Source organism: Crotalus tigris, unplaced genomic scaffold (genome assembly GCF_016545835.1).
Source record: "Crotalus tigris isolate CLP2741 ecotype Arizona unplaced genomic scaffold, ASM1654583v1 scf7180000017975.10810073628:1450386, whole genome shotgun sequence".
Lineage (NCBI taxonomy): Eukaryota > Metazoa > Chordata > Lepidosauria > Squamata > Viperidae > Crotalus > Crotalus tigris.
This window is the reverse complement of record NW_024096754.1, coordinates 1,411,255-1,432,983: the sequence shown is the minus strand read 5'-3', so window position 1 is coordinate 1,432,983 and position 21,729 is coordinate 1,411,255. Positions and strand designations below refer to the sequence as shown.

Below are 21,729 nucleotides of genomic sequence, written 5' to 3'. Positions count from 1 at the left end.
TATATATATATATATATATATATATATATGGCATCTCTGCCCTGTGACGTTACTAGCTGGCATCATCTCGTTCCAAGGAGATCCTTTTAAAGCCATTAACATATCATTTCCTCTCTCTCCGTTCCCCCCTGTATACATATATCATATATATATATATATATATATATATATATATATATATATATATATATATATATATATATGTAAAAAAAAAATATCCAAGGCTGGGCAGGAGAAAGGAAGTGCTTCCACAGAGAACACACAAGGCAGTTTCTCCTCCCCTCCCCCCCCAAAATAAAACCGAAATAAAATAAATCCAAGGGGAGACACACATCTGATCAAGTTCAGATCCAACTGGGATGCCTTCAGTCTTGAGCGTCAAGACCGGACTTCGCCACTAAGCAAGACAAGAGACGCACCTCGGCTTCCCGAGACCGTCTCAGGTATGTGCATTTTTTTTTTCTTCGCCTGCTTTTCTAGGGGGGGGGGGAGAGAAACCTGGGAACTTTGCAAAAAAAAAAATAAGAAGAAGAAAAAATAAAATAGTTACCTGAACGGATCGCAGAGCCACCAGACAGGTGAGGAAGGGATCAAAGTTAAATTAATTGGAAGCCGATTTGAAAGAGAGGCTGTCGGTCACTCACTTTTGGGGAGTTTTGCCCAAGGGATGGAAGGGAAGATGTGTTTGCCATTTGGCAGAGTGGACTTTGAAATTGCAATCTTTATTGTTGCATTAATCTTTGGAAAGAGACGAGCAGGGCGTCGGGAGGCAGAGAGGAGAGCTACAGAGATGCTTTAAAAATGATCAGGAAGGAACAATCTGGAGAGTTTTCGCCAACATAAAAGAGGTGCAAAGCAATGGGGGAACAGCTGACTCTCCTGCTTTAATTAGCCAGAAGATATATGGTTAAAAGAATATTCAAAACAGAGGATCAAAAGGAGAGGTGAGATTCTGATTAGGAAATATCCAAAGGAGCATCCTTGAAGTGGATGAAGGGAGATTTTTCCTATCCCGAACCAGTTTCAAACCAATTGCGAGCAAAACTTTGCTCCAGAAATACTGGAGCTTCCTCGACATCCGAAGACTTTTGCAACAGCATCCGAAATAATTTTGGGAAACACAATAGTTTACCTCTCTTATTTCCCCCCCTAAGATGTTTTTAGTCCCTTAAATTCATTCCAAGAATCTAGTTCCAAAGTGGCATTTTATTCTATGTTATTATTTTGAAGCATACATTATTTTAAGGTAGGTACATTTTTTATGGCGTGCATGTTATTCCTTTACATTACATTCAAGTTCAAGGGATGCATGTTTTAAGACATGTTCATATCATTTTTTTAAACTATACACATGTTTAAGATATGCCCATTTTAAGACAGGCACCTGCTATTATTTTCTAAAGTGTACACATATTTAAAGGTGTATTGTTTTTGGACTCCATGAAATATTTGACTTTGACATAGTTAAAGAATGTACATTTTTAAGATGCTCAAGTTATTATTTTTACGTATACATTTGTTTAAAGAATGCACCTGTATTGTTCTTATACATAAAGATCTGCACATTTTAAGACATGCACATGTTATGTTTTAAGGACGCACATGTTTAAGGCATGGACATGTTTAAGGCATACATGTTATTTTTTACGTAACCCATTTAAGATATGCACATTTTAAGATATGTACATGTTATTGTTTTCTTTAAAGAATACACATACAGGTATTTAAGATTATGCATATTTTAAGGCATGCATGTTATTATTTTTTTTTAATTATACACATTTAAGATATGCACATTTTAAGATATGTACATGTTATCGTTTTCTTTAAAGAATACACATACAGGTATTTAAGCTATGCACATGTTATTATTTTTTTAAAATTATACACGTTTAAGATATGCACATTTTAAGGCATGAGTGTGTTTATTTATTTATTTTTTGAGGTAGCTGAGGAACAGGGTCTGAAAGGCTGGCATATAACAGGATCTCTGTTTGAGATTTGAATTCAACACATTCTTGATCTGATGTCTCCTGAGCCTCTACAGAGTGCCGAAAGAAGACAGAGCAATTAAGTCAATTTTTCTCAACCTTAGCAACTTTCAGAGGTGTGGACTTCAACACCCAGAATTCCCCAGCCAGCTAAGGTTGAGAAAACAGAATTAATTAGTAGAAGGTTCATTAAAGATTCATTAAAGAGAGACAAACGCTTCTGATACAACTGGACGGGCAACCGTCAAAGACGGCTAGCGACGTTTATCAGATGTGAAGCCACCAGCCAGGTTGATTCAGACATCCGTCAGATGGGCAAGCCTGCGTTCTCCCTAAAATAGATCAGAAAGTGCAAAAAAAGAGAAAGATGATTAAACCCAGAATCTCTGTTGGCTACAATAAACCAGGAGAGACAGAAAGAGATGGAGAAGGTTTATCTGAAGACTCTTCTCGTTTTCGGCTTTGTGATATTTGCCCAACAGGTTAAAGCAGCAGGAAGGAAGGGAGGGAGGGAGGGAGGGAGGGAGGGAGGGAGGAAGGAAGGAAGGAAGGAAGGAAGGAAGGAAGGAAGGAAGGAAGGAAGGAAAAGAGAGGGAAGGAGGAAGAAAAAGGGAGGGAGGAAGGAAGGGAGGCAGGAGGGAGGGAGGGAGGAAGGAAGGAAGGAAGGAAGGAAGGAAGGAAAAGGAAGGGAGAGAGGGAGGAAGGAAGGAAGGAATAAAAAGGAAGGAAGGAAGGAAGGAGGGAGGGAGGGAAGGAAGGAAAAAGGGAGGAAGGAAGGAAGGAAGGAAGGAAGGAAGGAAAAGAGGGGGAGGAAGAAAAAGGGAGGGAGGAAGGAAGGAAGGCAGGAGGGAGGGAGGGAGGAAGGAAGGAAGCAAGGAAGGAAGGAAAAGGGAGGGAGAGAGGGAGGAAGGAGGAAGGAGGGAAGGAAGGAAAAAGGGAGGGAGGAAGGAAGGAAGGAAGGAAGGAAAAGAGGGGGGAGGAAGAAAAAGGGAGGGAGGGAGGGAGGAAGGAAGGAAGGAAGGAAGGAAGGAAGGAAGGAAGGAAGGAAGAAAAAAGGAAGGAAGGAAGGAAGGAAAAAAGGGAGGGAGGGACGGGGAGGAAAGAAGGAAGGAAGGAAGGAAGGAAGGAAGAAAAAAGGGAGGGAGGGAGGAGGGAGGGACGGGGAGGAAGGAAGGAAGGAAAGAAGGAAGGAAGGAAGGAAGGAAGGAAGGAAGGAAGGAAAAGGGAGGGAGGGAGGGAGGGAGGAAGGAAAGAAGGAACGGAGGGAGGGAAGGAGGGAGGGAGGAAAGGGAGGGAGGGAGGAATTCTTGAGAGTGCTTTTCTCTTAACAAATGTGTTTTTTCTCGTGCTAATTTATGGTGGAGTAAAGAGAGCAGAGCGAAGATTTAAAAAGCACTGAAATTATATGCGGGGGTTTATACCAAAGATTCGTAAATCCATAAGGAATCCATAGGGAATTTGGGAAAAAGAACTTTAGACTGACGGAATTCAAAGGGCTTCGCTTACTCCGTGATGGGAGACCCTTGAACAATAAAGTAATAAGTAAAAAAAAAAAAAAAAATTGGACCAGAAATATGAAACCCAATTTGCTTAAACGCTTTTATTCGCCCCTTTGATAAATTTCGACTATGCAGAGTCCTGATATGGGTGGTCTTCCACTTACGACCACCCCTGAGCCCAAAATTTCTGTCGTTAAGTGAACCATTTGTTAAGTGAGTTTTGCCCTATCTTTGGCCAGCGGTGGCTCAGCTACCGTTGAGGATATCCAGGAAAGACGAGTTTCTTGTCTCTCTAGGATGCTGGCTTAAATTCCAGACTACAGGTAGTCCTCGACTTATGATGACTCATTTAGTGACCGTTCAAAGTCACAAGGGCCCTGAAAAAAGTGACCTATGGCTGCTTTTCATGCTTACGACCGTTGCAACAGCCCCGCAGTCACGGGATCAAAATTCGTTCTCTTGGCGACTTGACTCACATTTACGACGCTCGCAGTGTCCCCAGGGTCACGTGATCCCCTTTGGCAAACTTCTGACGCGCAAAGTCAGTAGGGGAAGCTCGATTGGGTTAGGGACTTCAGCGAGTCACTTAACCAATGTGACAAGAAAGGTCGTAAAATGGGGCCAGACTCACTTAACAAATGTCTCGCTTAGCGAGGGAAATTTTGGGCTCCCTTGCGGTCGTAAGTCGAGAACTGCCTGTATTTCTCTTTTTAATGTAAGATGTTCTGGACTTGGAAAATAAGAAAGAAAGAAAGAAAGAAAGAAAGAAAGAAAGAAAGAAAGAAAGAAAGAAAGAAAGAAAGAAAGAAAGAAAGAAAGAAAGAGGGAGGGAGGGAGGGAGGGAGGGAGGAAGGAAGGAAGGATATGGGAATGACAGGAAGGAAGGAAGGAAGGAAGGAAGGAAGGAAGGAAGGAAGGAAGGAAGGAAGATGGGAATGAGAGGAAGGAAGGAAGGAAGGAAGGAAGGAAGGAAGGAAGGAAGGAAGGAAGGAAGGAAGGAAGGAAGGAAGGAAGGAAGGAAGGAAGGAAGGAATGAGAGGAAGGAGGGAGGGAGGGAAGGAAGGAGATGGGAATGACAGGAAGGAAGGAAAGAAAGAAGGAAGGAAATTATAGAAATAGAAATAGAAATAAAGAGAGGAGAGAGAGAGAGAAAAGAAAGAGAGAGAAGAGAGAGAGAAAAGAAAGAACAAGAAAGAAAGAAAGAAAGAAAGAAAGAAGAGAGAAAAGAAACAGAGGACAGAGAGAAAAAGAAAGAAAGAAAGAAAGAAAGAAAGAAAGAAAGAAAGAAAGAAAGAAAGAAAGAAAGAAAGAAACCCGGCTCACATGCAGCTGGTGATCAGTTGCGACACCTTCGCAAATGTTACTAGAAACGTACATCAACATTTGATTTCTTTTCAATTTATTTCGGCAGGCCATGCACTGCCTACGAAGTTCTGTTTTCCGAATAAATGGGGTGCCATCTTTGCCAACTCACAAAGTTGATTAAAAGGCATGAAAGCGTCTGTCTTTTCATAAAATCTGCCAATGGCAAAAGATCCCTTTAAAAAAGATTGGCTAGCCATAAACTAACCACGTTTAATTGACGGGACGGTGAATTGACTTGCAGTGCTAGAGAAAAGCCACCAGGTGGCGCCCAATCACTGCAAAAAGCCGACGGAAAGCTCAAAGGATTATATTATTATTATTATTATTATTATTATTATTATTATTATTATTATTATTATTATTATTATTATTATTATTATTATTATTAATCATTGCACAGTCAGCCAGATGTTCAGACTGGATTTGGCATTTTGTCTACCTATCGAGTCCTTATCCAGGACCTGGGATAGGCAGATGTGGATGTTTGGTGGTATTACAGATATCGTCGCAGGATAGAAGCAGTTCTTAGTAAGGCCGCCTTTTGCAATTGACTAATAGCGAATTTGTCAATGCCGATGATAGTGTTCAAATGGTGCTCCAGTTGTTTTGGGATTGTACCCAAGGCGCCTATGACTATTGGTACTACCCTTGCTTGCTTTTGCCACAATCTTTCTATTTCTATTTGTAGGTCTTTGTATTTTGTTATCTTCTCCAGTTCTTTCTCGTCTATTCTGCTGTCTCCAGGCACTGCCATGTCCACTATCCAGACTTTTTTGTCTTTCTTATCGACAATTGTTAAGTCTGGGGTCTTATGTTGCAGGTGCTTGTCTGTTTGAATTCTGAAGTCCCAGAGCAGTTTAATTTTATCATTTTCTATGACTTTCTCTGTTTTATGATCCCACCAGTTTTTGCTTACAGGCAAATGATATTTTTTGCAGATCTTCCAATGCACCACTGTTGCTACTTTGTCATGCCGCTGCTTGTAGTCAGTCTGTGCAATCTTCTTGCAACAGCTTACCAGGTGGTCCACTGTTTCTTCAGCTTATTATTATTATTTTAATCTGGAGCATTTGAGAACGTTACATTTCATTCCTCCTCCACATTTCCCCCTACCCAAAGACTATCAGCTTCCCACTTATGATAATGGCACCCTTAAAAGCAAGGCTCGTCTCTGTGCTAAATTGTTTTATGTTTGTCTTGAAAACAAACCTGTTTCGTAAGTCATGGCAACCACGAGTTTCCCTTCGGCATCTGTATGGGCTGAGAAGGGATACCCAACAAACGCATCTGGATTTTTATTCATCTGGCTTTTATTGTCTGAATTTGGTGAGGAAAAACATCCACCCCCAAATCTCTGGAGCAACTTAGAAAGTCGTAATGTAAAAATCTAGATTTCACCCTTCTGGATCAAGAAAAGGGTTTGGGTGGGGTGGCCATACCGGACAGCTGTTTCAAAATCCAGACAGGTAGTCCTCTACTTATGACCACCATTGAGCCCAGAGTTTTGGTTGCTAAGCGAGACCGTTGTTCAGTGAGTTTTGCCCCGTTTTACGTCCTTTCTTGACACAGTCCTGAAGGGAATCGCTGCACTTCCTAAAGCGAATCTATTTTCCCCATTGATTTCATTAGTCAGATGGTCGCAAAAGGGGGGTCACGTGACCCCAGGAAATGCGACCGTCATAAGAACGTGAACGAGTTCCCAAGTGGCTGAATGTTGACCATGTTGCCACAGGATGCACAATGAGCTGTGGGAAGAATCCAGAGAAAGAAATATTTGGGGGGGATATTAAAAAGGCAGAATATTATATTTCCCCAAAGGATCTTAAAAGGCAGAAACCAACACACACACACCCCACAAGTCTTTTTACCCCAAACAGAAACCAGGTCTGCAGAAATGCAGAGGTGATCATCCTTTCAGAAAGACTGGAGCCAGGAAGCTTAGAACTGATGGGATTAGAAAGACCAAGATCCCTAGAATTAACAATCCCTCACAGCCCAAAAATCCAACACAGGACATAGCCATCAGCCCCAGCCCCAGGGAAGCATAATAGGATTAACCCACCACCATCAGAATACCAGAAAGGCACCCTCAGACTCAGGTCAAAGTTCACGCCACAGGAACAACTCCAAACAAAAGGCTCAAGAAGGTATAAAAACCCACTCCCTACATGTGCTCTCTCTTTTCTTCCAGAGCCATCTTTCTGTCTGGCTCTCCTCTTCAATAAACTGCAACCTTCTTTCTAAAGCAGTCTCCATTTTGATTATTCCCGGCTTGGACTGGACCTCGATGAAGATTTTTCTTTCAACAGGTCGTAACTGTGAAAAACGGTCCTAAGTCACTTTTTCAGTCCCGTTGTAACTTTGAACGGCCGATAAACGAACTGCTGTAAGTCTGCTGTACAGAACCATATATACAAGTAGCAACCGTTCCTTTAGTGACCGTTCAAAGTTACAACGGCGCTGAAAAAATGTGACTTAGGACCGTTTTTCGCAGCAGCATCCCCAGGGTCACGTGATCAAAATTCAGGTGTTTGGCAACTGACTCCTATTTATGACCAGGAGGGTCATGTGATCCCTTTTTGCGACCTTCCGACAAGCAAAATCCATAGGGAAGCCGGATTCACTTAACAACCGGGTTACTAACTGATCAACGGCAGCGATTCGCATAACAGCTGTGGCGAGAAGGGGCGTAAAATGGGGCAAAATTCAGTTAACTAATGTCTCACTTAACCCCAGAAATTAAGGTTCAGTTGTGGTCGTAAGTTGAGGACTTACCTGTATGGACTCAGCTCCTCCAGCAATTTGGCCAGGGTCCTGCCCAAGGCCCATGTTCCTAAACCTTCTCTCCTTCTTTGGTGGCACAGGCTACGTGGTACCATGCACCCCTCAAGACTTCTGCTCCTCCTGCTGGTTCTCTCCACCATTAAGACCAGCTCGTCCTTCAACGCCGAGTCCATCTTCAGCTGTCTCAACTCCGCTCTCTCCCAGGCCAAGAAGGACCTCATGGGTGAGAACTCAGTCCTGGAGAAGAGGGCCTTCGTCATCCCTCTGGAAGGGGAAGACTCCGACTCCTACGAGGACATCCGGGCAGAGAAGGAGAAAAGGACTTTCCCGGCCGTCACGCGCTACGTCTCCCTCGGCCAGGCGAAAGGGAAGGTGTCCCACAACCAAGGCAAGAACGACCGGCGGGCTAAATTTACTCTTTCCTTGGACGTCCCAACCAACCTCATGAACATCCTCTTCAACATCGCCAAAGCAAAGAGCCTGAGAGCAAAGGCGGCCAGCAACGCTCAGCTGATGGCCCACATCGGCCGGAGGAAGTGAGGGAAGGGTCAGGAGAGGTGACCGGGGAGAAGGCCTCAACCCTACCTTCAGGTCTTCGGAGATGGGACTGTCCAACGTCAAGCACAAGAGACGGTCTCTCTCCTCCGTCTCCCGAAGCTCCCCAACCGTCGTTCTCTTTCTTTCTCCCCTTGTCCTTCCCGTCTCTCTCTCTCGTCCTTCTTCTTGGTTTCGGCCCCCGAGGAACTTGAGCTAAGGGGAACTTCGGATGCCGGTCAAAAATGTGAAGGAGAAAAGGCTGCTGGCTTTTACGTGATGCAGGTCCCCATTAAAGCAAATTCTCTTGAGTTTCTAATTCTTCCTTCTTCTTTTTCTGCCACTGAGTCTGACCCACAGCGTTGGCCCCAGCCAGCCTTTGTTGCCACGAGCATCATAGGAATCCCAAACTGTGTGTGTGTGGGAGGGTCCTTCGTCCTCTCTGAGTTTGGAGATTTTCGTGCAGATGTTTCATTAGCTATCTAGGGAATATGATCAGTGTTAGAAGAGAGGAGGGAGGAGGAGGAGGAGGAGGAGGAGGAGGAGGAGGAGGACAATGACAACGACAACAACTGTGATATGCTTGGTATTCTCTGAGCTTGGCTGATTTTTTTGAAGATATTTCATGACCCAAGTAGTAACATCATGCCAGAAGGGAGTGCGGTTTGTGGAGAGGAGGAGGAGGAGGGGGAGGAGGAGGAGGACGACAATGACAACGACTACAATGACAACTGTGGGGTCCTTGGTGCTCTCTGAGTTTGGTGATTTTCATCCAGATGTTTCATTACCTAACTAGGGAACATGATCTTTATGATCCCTGCCCAAAAGGCCAACACAGTGCTAGGCTGTCTTCACAGAGGGATAGAATCAAGATCAGGTGAAGTGTTAATACCACTTTACAAGGCCTTGGTGAGGCCAACCTAGAATCCTGCATCCAGTTTTGGTCACCACGATGTAAAAAAGATGTTGAGACTCTAGAAAGAGTGCAGAGAAGAGCAACAAAGATGATCAGAGGACTGGAGGTTAAAACATATAAGGAATGGCTGCTGGAATTGGGAATATCTAGTTTAATGAAAAGAAGGACGAGGGGGGACATGATAGCAGCCTTCCAGTATCTCAGGGGCTGCCCTAAAGAAGAGGGAGTCAAGCTATTCTCCAAAGCCCCTGAAGGCAGGACAAGAAGCAACGGATGGAAACTCATCAAGGAGAGAAGCAACCTGGAACTAAGGAGAAACTTCCTGACAGTTAGAACAATTAACCAGTGGAACAACCTGCCTCCAGAAGCGGTGAATGCTCCAACACTGGAGGTTTTTAAGAAGAAACTGGACAACCATTTGTCCGAAATGGTATAGGATTTCCTGCCTGAGCAGGGGGCTGGACTAAATGACCTCCAAGATCCCTTTCAACTTTACTATTATTATTATTATTATTATTATTATTATTATTATTATTATTATTATTATTATTATTATTATCAGTGCTAGAAGGGAGTAGAGTTTGCGGGGAGGGGGAGGAGGAGGAGTTGTGGAATCCTTGGTGCTCTCTGAGCTGGGTGGTTTTCTTGCAGACGTTTCATGATCAAACTAGATAACAGCATCAGTGCTAGAAAGGAGAAGGGTTTAGTCGCTGTTTATATACACACGGCTTACCCTTTAAACAACAGCCTAAAACCACAAAGAACACTCCCACCCACATTGACAGGGCAGCCACCTGGCAAGTGACTCATATTTATGACGGCTTCCCCTTTTACGACCTGCAGACAATCGACGACAATGGGGAAGACTGATTCCTTTAACAAGCGTGTCACTAACTGAACAACTGAAGGGATCCACTTAACTGCTGTAACAAGCCAGGTCGTAAAATGGGGCAAAACTCACTTAACAACTGTCTCATTTAGCGACAGAAAGGTTGGGCTCCATTGTGGCTACACGTAGGAGGTCCACCTCTACTAGGATTCTCCCAGGCCCACTGAGGATTCCTTATCATTTTAACGGTTGTTCTGTTTTGCTAGAATTCTCCTGACACCTGGCTGGCTGCAATGATTTATTAGAAGGAGTAACTTGTAGCCTGGAAGGATGAAAAAATATGGGCAGATCTGGCCACAGGTTGACCTCCCAAACAAGGCGTGACCAACATTTTGGCCAGAAAGTGTAGCTTTTATCCTACACTGAACTATTTGGGCCTGCTTAAATCTCTCGGGGTGAGGGATGTATTCAAAGGGAGGACATGCAGAAGGATGACACCCCCACACCATGATTGATCCCATGGATGCATAGAAGAACTGAAGGCTGCATCTGTTCTTTTTAGCTTAATGAAAAAAAGGACCAGGGGTGCCATGAGAGCAGTCTTCCATCATCTCAGGGGCTGCCCCAAAGAAGAGGGAGTCAAGCTATCCTCCAAAGCACCAAACGGCAGGAGAAGAAACAACGGATGGAAACCAATCAAGGTTTCCAGTTTTGCATCCAGTTTTGGTCACCACGATGTAAAAAAGATGTTGAGACTCGAGAAAGAGTACAGAGAAGAGCAACAGAGATGATCAGAGGACTGGAGGTTAAAACATGTAAGGAACAGTTGCTGGACAACATGGTTGTTGAATGTCTTCTTAAAAACTTCCAGTGTTGGAGCATTCACAACTTCTGGTGGCAAGTCGTTCCACTGGTTAATGGTTCTAACTGTCAGGAAATTTCTTCTTGGTTCTTAGGTTGCTTCTCTCCTTGATTAGTTTCCATCCATACTGTGACGGTTTGTTCGAGGATCAGTCATCAGTTACTTTTTTCAGTGCCCTTGTAATTTCGAAGCGTCGCTAAATGAACAGTTATAAGTCAAGGACTTATGAATCTCCGTGACCGCAAAGCAATCTAGGACACGCAATCTAGGCCAGAGCAGAGCTGAAGGCCGAAGGGCAAAGCGGGTGAGTGTCCCGGATCTGCTCCAAATGATTTAATTCTAGTTCTGGTTTCAGATTTGCAAATCAATTTCCGAGATAAAACAAAAACGGCATTTTCAATGCCGTTTGTTATTAACCAGAAGAAAAAAGGAGATGGATTCGCACCCCCCCCCCCAAAAAAATCTAATTTTGTGCTCCATAAATGGAAAGAAAAGTAAACCCAAGAAAAAAAGTTTGCATTCCAGCTTTCTCCTAATTTACACTCTCTGCTCAAAAACATTTGCTGAATTTATTAGCCGAACTCCCATTTAAAAAAAACAAAAAACAAACAAACATAAATTGTAGCTTGGGGCCCCCAAGCTTAAAATCCAGATTTCCACGGACAAATTTTGGCTGGCCTCATGCAGAAGAGTCAAAGGCAGTGCTTTTAATCATGATTAGGTTTTCTTGAAGCTTAGGGCATTGTGCAATCTCCGGATACTGTGGCCGTTCCATCACTTGCTGGAATCTAGAATGTGGATTATCTATCTATCTATCTATCTATCTATCTATCTATCTATCTATCTATCTATCTATCTATCTATCATTTATCTTCCATCTATCATCTATCTATCTACCTATCATTTATCTGTCTACCATCCATCCATCCATCTATCCATCTTTCATCTATTTACCTATCATCCATCTATATTTCGTCTTCTACCTGTCATCTGTCTGTCTGTTTATCTATCTATCTATCTATCATTTATCTTCTATCTATCATCTATCTAGCTATCATCTATCTGTCTGTCTCTGTCTGTCTGCCTATCTATCTATCTGTCTATCTACCTACCTACCTATCTATCTATCTATCTATCTATCTATCTATCTATCTATCTATCTATTTATCTATCTATCATTTATCTTCCATCTATCCATCTATCTACCTATCATCTATCTGTCTACCATCCATCCATCCATCTATCCATCTTTCATCTATTTACCTATCACCCATCTATATTTCATCTTCTACCTGTCATCTGTCATTCTGTCTCTGTCTGTCTGTCTGTCTGTCTGTCTGTCTGTCTGTCTGTCTGTCTATCTATCTATCTATCTATCTATCTATCTATCTATCATTTATCTTCCATCTATCATCTATCTAGCTATCCTCTATCTGTCTGTCTCTGTCTGTCTGTCTGCCTATCAATCTATCATCTATTTATCTGTCATCTATCTATCCATTGTCTATCCATCTATCGAACTATCTATCCATCCATCATCTATCAATCATCTAACAATCACCTATCTATCAATCATCTACCCATCATCTATCTATCTATCTCTCATCAAATGTATACTGCCAGCCTTCTCACAAATGAGACTGAGCAGTGTAGAATAAGCAAGCAATTAAAAAACAAACCTAAAGCAACCATTAAAAAACAATTCAGCCCTTAAAGACCCTTCATCACAAGTATGAAGTAAGGAGATACAACTATTTCGAGGCTTTCCTGTTCTGCCCTGGCTGGTTGTAATTGTTGAGGAACAGCTGAGGAAACAAAATCTTCAGGCACCTTCATGTGTTCCACTTAATTAAACCACAATCAAGTATGTTGCTTGAGTCTTCAATCTTGAGCTAAGAACAACTTCTGGTAAATAATGTCAGGTAATGTCAGGTAATGTCAGGTAATGTCAGGTAATGTCAGCATACTTAACCCAATTACTAACTCATTTTCTGGCTTGGCACAAAACTTTAAACCAGGAGTGTCCCATTTTGGCAACTTTAAGACTTGTGGACTTCAACTCCCAGAATTCCCCAGCCAGTCAGCTGAGGAATTCTGGGAGTTGAAGTCTACCAATCTTAATGTTGCCAATGTTAGACGTCCTTGCATTAAGCCAGTGGTTCTCCACCTGTGGGTCGGGACCCCATTTGGGGTCGAACGACCATTTCACGGGGGTCGCCAAACAACGCAGTCCGCCATTTTTTTCCCCCTTTTTCTTAGCTGTGCTCCTCCCTTTTATTCTATTGGCTTTTGAAAGCCAATAGAAGAGACTCTCTTGAATAGAGTCTAATTCTATTGGCTTTCCAAAGCCAATAGGAATTGTCCAGGCTGTCTCTGCCCTGCTGAGCCCGCCAAAAGTCCCATTCTGCAAACAGTGCTGCACCAGTTGAGCAGTCCTCAACTTACGACCGGTTGGGGGTCGCGGCATTAAAAAGGTTGAGAACCACTGCATTAAGCCAACCCAAACATGCCAGATATCTCACTATCCACCTAGCCACAAAAACAAACCAAAGCTAAAACTAACCAGATTTAGCCGATTGTGGGGATTCTGCTATTGACCCAGCTAAGCATATTATGTGAACACAGTCACATGGTTGAACAATGCCATGCCTATCTAAGATCATATTTTTTCCAGCATGAGCCCGTTTATCGCATCTTCCCACGCCAGAGGCAGGCCTGGTTCACACTGTCCACTAAACCTTAATCTAATCTGGTTGGCTTCACCTTAAGGGGCTGTGTGCATCAAGCCATGATCGTTCACAAACCACATTTACAGCTTAGCTTTTTGGCTGGTTGAGAAAACTCAACCAACTCTTCTTCCTTCACAAAACTATGATTAGCCAAACCAGGGGCTGCACATGCCTTGTGAATCCAACCACAGACTGGACTTCTGAGAAATGACGCCTACACTCAACCCCACAAGCCTGGCGGTCTTTGCTTCCAAGAGAGCTAAACTGAACTAAACAAACCAGGATGGCAACATCACATGTTGGGCCACAGCCAAACAACCAGAGAAAACAAAATAAAATGAACCTTGTTGACAACACTGTAAAAATTTATTTGTTTTTTTTTATTCAATGGATGGATATGATCACACACCTCACCAATGAGACTTTGGGCAGCTAACAACATTTGGGGGGGGGGGTTCTTGGTGCTCTCTGAGCTTCATGGTTTCCTTGCAGACGTTTCATGACCCAACTAGGGAACATCATAAAGAGGAGGAGGAGGAGGAGGAGGAGGACTGTGGGATCCTTGGTGCTCTCTGAGCTTGGTGGTTTCCTTCCACACGTTTCATTACCAAACTAGGGAAAGTCACCAATGCTAGCTAACAACAAAAAGAACATTAGCAAGATTTAAAACAACAATGACGACATTTTAAAAAGCAACAAAAACGACAGCTGGGTTCCCACATCCCAGGGAACCCCCAAACCGCCCTTCCCTGCAAGCCAGATGTTGCTTGTTGTGTGAACTCAGCCCAATCTTTCTTGGAAAGCGACATGCGCTCTTAAACGGATTCATCTTTACAGCTGCGTCCATTTGCCTTCTGTTATAAAAGTCCCAGGCGGGGAAAAAGCAGCTGGTGGAATGCTGATGGAGAAGTTCTTTTCTCCGGAAAAAGGAGAAACCGGAAGGAATTGTGTTTTCTTACAATGGTATGTGATCTCAGAAGACACTGGCGTCGACTTTAGAATGAATTAAACTAACATAAGTTGGGGGGGAGGAGGTAGGGATTGGCATAAATGGCCCGGAAAAATAATGGAAGACGAAGGAGGTCTGTTTGGTGGTGCCTTCCATTCCTTAAAAAGTAATAAAGGTGGGATCCGAATTTAATAAATCAAAGAATGACTAATCGGGGGGGGGGGCGTAAGAACATTTTAATCTTAGCCTTGCTGGCCATGGGTTGCAACAGATCGTAGATAGGGAGAGTGAATGCTCAGCAATATTTATTGGAAGGAGTAAAGTAGCCTGGAAAGATGAAAAAAATATGGGCAGATCTGGCCACAGGTTGACCTTCCAAGCAAGGTGTGGCCAACATTTTTGGACAGAAAGTGTGGCTTTTATCCTACACTGAACTCTTTGAGTCTGCTTAAATTCCCTGGTTTGGGAGACATAAGACCACCCAGGTTCCCCTCAAATGGACTGATGGCTGTAATGCCCAAATTACAAAACTTTGGCAGTTTTAAACTGGAAGAAGATGGAACATAGACAGGCAGAGTCGGAAGGGACCTTGGAGGTCTTCTAGTCCAGCCCCCTGCTCAAGCAGGAGACCCTACTAGATCATTTCAGACAAGGGGCTGTCCAGTCTCTTCTTAAACGCCTCCAGCAATTAAATACATCCTCATGGTTGTAGGTCTTGTGTCCCCACAACAGTGTTTTCCAACCTTGCAACTTTTAAGATGGGGTAGACTTCAACTCCCAGAGTTCCGCAGCCACAAGGCAGTGATTTTAAGCTGGGTGGGCATCAGCTAGCCTAACTGGCTGGGGAATTCTGGGAGCGGAAGTCCGCCCATCTTAAAGCATGCCGGCTGGGGAATTCTGGGAGTTGAAGTCCACCCACCTTAAAGCATGCCGGCTGGGGAATTCTGGGAGTTGAAGTCCACCCATGTTAAAGCATGCCGGCTGGGGAATTCTGGGAGTTGAAGTCCACCCATGTTAAAGCATGCCGGCTGGGGAATTCTGGGAGTTGAAGTCCACCCACCTTAAAGCATGCCGGCTGGGGAATTCTGGGAGTTGAAGTCCACCCATGTTAAAGCAAGCTGCCTGGGGAATTCTGGGAGTTGAAGTCCACCCATCTGTGTGTCACGCTCTCCGTACGTCTCTCTCTTCCAGAGGGAGTGTCTTTCCATCCATATCGGTCAGGCCGGGGTCCAAATGGGAAACGGATGCTGGGAGCTGTATTGCCTGGAACACAACATCCTGCCGGATGGGACCATCTCTATCACCAACGGGCCGAGCCAAGCCAATGCTACGTTTGAGACCTTTTTTTGCAAAACGGGGGCTGGGAAACATGTTCCCCGAGCTGTGTTTATAGATCTGGAACCAACAGTCATAGGTACTGGGTAAGGTGGATGGGAGGGAGGGAGGGAGGGAGGGAGGGAGGGAGGAAGGAAGGAAGGAAGGAAGGAAGGAAGGAAGGAAGGAAGGAAGGAAGGAAGGAAGGAAGGAAGGAAGGAAGGAAGGTGGAAGGATGACGGATGGAAAGATGGATGGATGAAAGGACAGAAGGATAGATGGATGGATGGATGGATGGATGGTTGGATGGATGGATGGATGGATGGATGGATGGAAGAAGAAAGTAAGAAAGAAGGAAGGATAGAAGGATGGATGGATGGTTGTAAGAAGGAAGTAAGACAGGATTCTGTATTTCTATTCTATTCTGTATTTCTATTCTATATTCTATATTCTATATTCTATATTCTATTCTATTCTATTCTATTCTGTATTTCTATTCTATTCTATATTTCTATTCTATTCTATTCTAATTCTAATTCTATTCTATTCTGTAATCCTATTCTAGGATTTATAAAGCCAGGTTCCCCCATTGCAGTAGCTATCTTATGTGTGTGCCACTGGCCCCAAATACGTAAGACTCTTGGGCTAACCTAAACTGTGATTTAAGGCAGGGGTCCCCAACCCCCAATCTGTGGATCTGTACCGGGCTGCGGCATGCCAGCGAGATGCAGGCAGCAGACAAAACCACACGCTCTCTGGTCCATGGAAAAAACCTCTCTCCACGGGACCGGTCCCTGGTGCCCAAAAGGTGGGAGAACCTCTGTAGTAGAGGTCAAGAGAAATACAGGTGGTCCTCGACTTACGACCACAATTGAGCCAAAAATTTCTGTGGTTAAGTGAGACCTTTGTTGAGTGAGCTTTGCCCCCACTTTACCACTTTTCTTGCCACTGTTGATAAATGAATCACTGTGGTTGATTAGTTAGTAACCCGTCTGTTAAGTGAACCTGGCTTTGCCCCCCCCCCCACTGATTTAGCTCACAAAAGGGGATCACGTTGATCCCAAGACACAGCAACAACCAGTTGCTAAGCATCTGAATTTGGATCACACGACCGCAGGAATTCTACAACTGTCATTTAGGTGTGAGAAGCGGTCGGAAGTCACATTTTTCAGGGCCATTGTCACTTCAAACGGTCGCTAAATGAGATGTTGTAAGCTGAGGACTACCTGTATGGCAGTGGTTCTCAACCTTTTTAATGCCGCGACCCCCAACCGGTCATAAGTCGAGGACTACTCAACCGGTCGTAAGTCGAGGACTACTCAACTGGTGCAGCCCCGTTTGCAGAATGGGACTTTTGGCGGGCTCAACAGGGAAAAGACAGCCTGGACAATTCCTATTGGCTTTGGAAAGCCAATAGAATTAGACTCTATTCAAGAGAGTCTATTCTACTGGCTTTCAAAAGCCAATAGAATAAAAGGGAGTAGCACAGCTAAGGAAAAGGGGGAGGGAAATGGCGGACTGCGTTGTTTGGCGACCCCCGTAAAATGGTCGTTTGACCCCAAATAGGGTCCCGACCCACAGGTTGAGAACCACTGTTATACGGTAATGCAAAGCCAGAATGGACCCTTCAAGGCGTGCAGCTGTGTCCCGTTGCGGTGTGGTGCGACCTATCTGAATGGTTTGCTCTTGAGACTGGCATGCAGCTCGTTAGTCTCCTATATCCCTCTCTCTACAGACGAAATCCGTTGTGGGACTTACCGCTCTCTGTTCCACCCGGAGCAGCTGATCAGCGGCAAAGAAGACGCTGCCAACAATTATGCCCGAGGCCACTACACTGTCGGAAAAGAAATCATCGACACCGTGCTGGATAGGATTCGCAAAATGGTGAGCAGCGCACCAGTTCCCTGGCCGCCTCGGGTAGACCGTGCTGGGCCAAGGCTGTTCCGTGATGCTCCTCTTGAAGTTAAAAACGGGGGAGAACTAGGGTAGCATTGTAGTTCAGGCCTAGAACTTAGAAGAACCATATCAAGTGCCAGCAAAATCACAAATCTCGTTAGCTTTCAACCAGCAAGTCTACCTTTTAGGGGAGTTGTTATAGCCTCTTCCGTGGAGATTTCCTAAAGATTTCAGAGAAGAGGCAAGTCTAAAAGCATAAATAATAAATATAAAGCTGCACTCCTTCAGGATTTCTCCATACAGTGTCTCCTGGGCTCTGCTCCCATTGTTCCTATCTGATTATTGAGAAATATGGGTATTGTAGTCTTATTGAGTTGAGGAAATCTACTCGAAGGACACTGGGTCTCCAGATGTTGTGAATTCCCACCATTCAAACTCTTGACCATTAAGGTGAACATCCTTGGTGGGCCATTGATGGAACGGGAAGGGTCTGTGTTTGTTCTCCCAGAATGATCTGGTTCATACACCCCACGGACCCTCAAAATTTCAATCCTGTATTAGCCCAGTCCAGCAGGTTATATGAACATGCCAAAGCCTCTAAACCTGAGTGACATGGCAGCTGAATAAGAAGTATAGATTGAGGCGTTGTCCTGGTTGACCTCTCAAAGTGAGGATCGCTCTATATTTGTCAACGTTGAGACTTTTAAGATGGGTGGACTTCAACTCCCAGAATTCTCCTAGCTGGTGAATTCTGGGAGTTGAACTCCAACCCATCTTAAAATTCCCAAGGTTGACAAACACTGATCTTAGATACAGGCCAGCCGTGACAATAGCTTCAACATGATGTCCTTCCTAACCCAACAACTTTCCAACTCAACTCTGAGTCTCCTCTTGTCAATGAACACCCATAATTTAGCAACCTCTGGATAGTCTCCATTCTCAACCAGACCACTAGGTCACACCATTTTTTGACCCAGAGAGGACAAGTAATAAAGATTGGATCCCAAGGACCGTCTCGTCCTTGCTGGTCCAACATAGTATTTAAGTAGGACTCTGAACCACGATCCCTACTAGTCAAGGCTAAACTCCAAAGTTGTCCGTGATCTACTGAACTCTGATGGAGTCCAAGCTTTGATCTACCCAGTTCATCCTGGTTTTGCATTCTTACCACCATGTGTGGTCTTGTCCTAGAGGGTTTCTCCCACAAGTGTGTCCCACACCACGTTTTCTCAATGCTTCATGAACAAGTCCTACGAGGAACTTACGCTAGGATCTTCTCTTCCAGGCTGAGCAATGCAGTGGCCTCCAAGGTTTTCTGCTCTTCCATAGCTTCGGAGGAGGCACGGGTTCAGGATTCACCTCTCTCCTGATGGAACGGCTTTCGATGAGTTTTGGGAAGAAAGCTAAGCTAGAGTTCTCCGTGTATCCTGCGCCGCGGATTTCGACCGCAGTGGTGGAACCGTACAACTCCATCCTGACCACTCACACCACCCTGGAGCACTCGGATTGCTCCTTCATGGTGGACAATGAAGCCATCTACGACATCTGCAACCGAAACCTCAACGTTGACTATCCAACCTACATCAACCTCAACCGCTTGATCGGGCAGATTGTGTCCTCCATCACCGCTTCCTTGAGGTTCGACGGAGCTTTAAATGTGGACCTCACCGAATTCCAGACCAACCTGGTGCCATACCCTCGAATCCACTTCCCCTTGACCACGTATGCCCCCATTATCTCGGCCGAAAAGGCCTACCACGAGCAGCTCTCGGTGCCGGAGATCACCAATGCCTGCTTTGAGTTTTCCAACCAGATGGTCAAGTGTGACCCTCGCCGGGGCAAATACATGGCCTGTTGCCTCTTGTACCGGGGAGACGTGGTGCCGAAGGACGTCAACGCGGCCATTGCCGCCATCAAGGCTAGGAGAACCATCCAGTTTGTCGACTGGTGCCCGACCGGCTTCAAGGTGGGCATCAATTATCAGCCACCCACCGTGGTGCCCGGCGGAGACCTGGCCAAGGTGCAGCGGGCCGTCTGCATGCTCAGCAACACCACGGCGATTGCCGAGGCCTGGGCCCGGCTGGACCACAAGTTTGACCTCATGTACGCCAAACGGGCCTTCGTCCACTGGTACATGGGGGAAGGCATGGAGGAAGGCGAGTTTGCCGAAGCTCGGGAAGACCTGGCAGCTCTGGAGAAGGATTATGAAGAAGTTGGAGAAGATACGGGCAGGTACGGATCTGATGCCGAAGATGACCATGAATACTGACTGTTCGGAAGAAAACCACCTTCATTTTCAGGATGGTTTGGCTTCTGCACTAGAAGATCCTGGCCTCGTCAGCCTAACCCGAAAATGCACTCGTAAACCAGCCAACATTGTTACACTTCCTGTAGGAACTTGCTAGGAGCATAGTTTGTTCCTTCCTTTCTAAGCATCTAATAAAGGCAACTTTGCAATTACGCCTTAAGGGTAGTATGTCTTCCAGGCCGGGTTTGTCAATTATGGACTTCAGTTCCCAGAATTCCTGAGCCAGTATGACTGGATGGCCTCTTTATGACTTGTGGACTTCAACTCCCAGAATTCCTGAGCCAGCTGTCACAAGTCATAAAGGGGCCATCCAGCCATATTGGCTCAGGAACTCTGGGAGTTGAAGTCCACAAGTCATGAAGGGGGCCATCCAGCCATACTGGCTCAGGAATTCTGGGAGTAGAAGTTCACAAGTCATGAAGGGGGCCGGCCATCCAGCCATATTGGCTCAGGAATTCTGGGAGTGTAATAGTAGTAAAGTTGGAAGGGACCTTGGAGGTCATCTAGTCCAACCCCCTGCTCGGGCAGGAAACCCTACGCTATTTCGGACAAATGGCTGTCCAGTCTCTTCTTAAAAACTTCAAGTGTTGGAGCATTTACTGCTTCTGGAGGCAAGCTGTTCCACTGATTAATTGTTCTCACTGTCAGGAAGTTTCTCCTTAGTTCTAGATTGCTTCTCTCCTTGATTAGTTTCCACCCGTTGCTTCTTGTCCTGCCTTCAGGTGCTTTGGAAAATAGCTTAATTCCCTCTGCTTTATGGCAGCCCCTGAGATATTGGAATACTGCTATCATGTCCCCCCTTGTCCTTCTCTTCGTTAAACTAGACATACCCAATTCTTGCAACCGTTCCTTATATGTTTTAGCATCCAGTCCCCTAATCATCTTTGTTGCTCTTCTCTGTACTCTTTCTAGAGTCTCAACATCTTTTTTACATCGTGGTGACCAAAACTGGATGCAGTATTCCAAGTGTGGCCTTACAAAGGCATTGAAGAGTGGTATTAATACTTCACGTGATCTTGATTCTATCCCTCTGTTAATGCAGCCTAGCACTGTGTTGGCCTTTTTGGCAGCTGCAGCACACTGCTGGCTCATATTTAGGTGATTGTCTACTAGGACTCCGAGGTCCCTCTCACAGTTACTACTATTGAGCATGGTGCCACCTATGCTGTACTTGTGCATTTGTTTTTCTTGCCTAAATGTAGAACCTTGCTTTTTTCACCATTGAATTTCATTGTGTTAGTTAGTGCCCAGTGTTCAAGTCTGTCCAGATCCTTCTGTATCTGAAGCCTGTCTTCTGGAGTGTTGGCTATTCCTGCCAGCTTGGTGTCATCTGCAAATTTGATGAGTTCCCCATCTATCCCTTCATCCAAATCGTTGATGAAGATGTTGAAGAGTACTGGCCCAGAACAGAGCCCTGGGGCACCCCACTACACACTTCCCTCCATATAGATGCAGTTCCATTGAGAACCACTCGCTGAGTACGGCCGGTCAGCCAGCTCCGGATCCATCTGGTGGTGGTTCTGTCTACCCCACATTTTTCTATCTTGTCAAGTAGTAGGTTGTGATCTACTTTATCAAATGCCTTACTGACGTCCAAGTAAATTATGTCCACAGCATTCCTCTGATCCACTAATTTTGTCACTTGGTCAAAGAATGCAATAAGATTTGTCTGGCATGATCTATTTTTGACAAACCCATGTTGGCTTTTAGTAATGACTTGGTTTGCATCTAGGTGTTCGTTGATTCGTTGTTT

General features: G+C 44.8%; 2 protein-coding genes across 4 annotated transcripts; both read left to right on the top strand.

Annotated features, from left to right (window-relative positions):
- The first annotated feature begins 375 nt into the window (after positions 1 to 375).
- Positions 376 to 8,484, top strand: UCN3 (urocortin 3). Of its 3 annotated transcripts, none has more exons than XM_039345694.1 (2): positions 376 to 443; positions 7,720 to 8,484. In XM_039345694.1, exon 2 carries the CDS (start codon positions 7,733 to 7,735, stop codon positions 8,177 to 8,179), a length of 447 nt encoding a protein of 148 aa, XP_039201628.1. In that variant the 5' UTR covers positions 376 to 443; positions 7,720 to 7,732; the 3' UTR covers positions 8,180 to 8,484. The 3 variants fall into 3 exon arrangements, with proteins under 3 accessions (XP_039201628.1, XP_039201627.1, XP_039201629.1); XM_039345693.1 differs by lacking the exon at positions 376 to 443 and adding an exon at positions 736 to 944; XM_039345695.1 differs by lacking the exon at positions 376 to 443 and adding an exon at positions 952 to 1,246.
- A 7,192-nt stretch (positions 8,485 to 15,676) lies between these two features.
- Positions 15,677 to 20,172, top strand: LOC120309009 (tubulin alpha-3 chain-like). The gene is made up of 3 exons (XM_039345787.1): positions 15,677 to 15,872; positions 17,508 to 17,656; positions 18,954 to 20,172. The coding sequence occupies exons 1-3, from the start codon at positions 15,692 to 15,694 to the stop codon at positions 19,935 to 19,937; spliced, it is 1,314 nt and encodes a 437-aa protein (XP_039201721.1). The 5' UTR covers positions 15,677 to 15,691; the 3' UTR covers positions 19,938 to 20,172.
- The last annotated feature ends 1,557 nt before the right edge of the window (positions 20,173 to 21,729 follow it).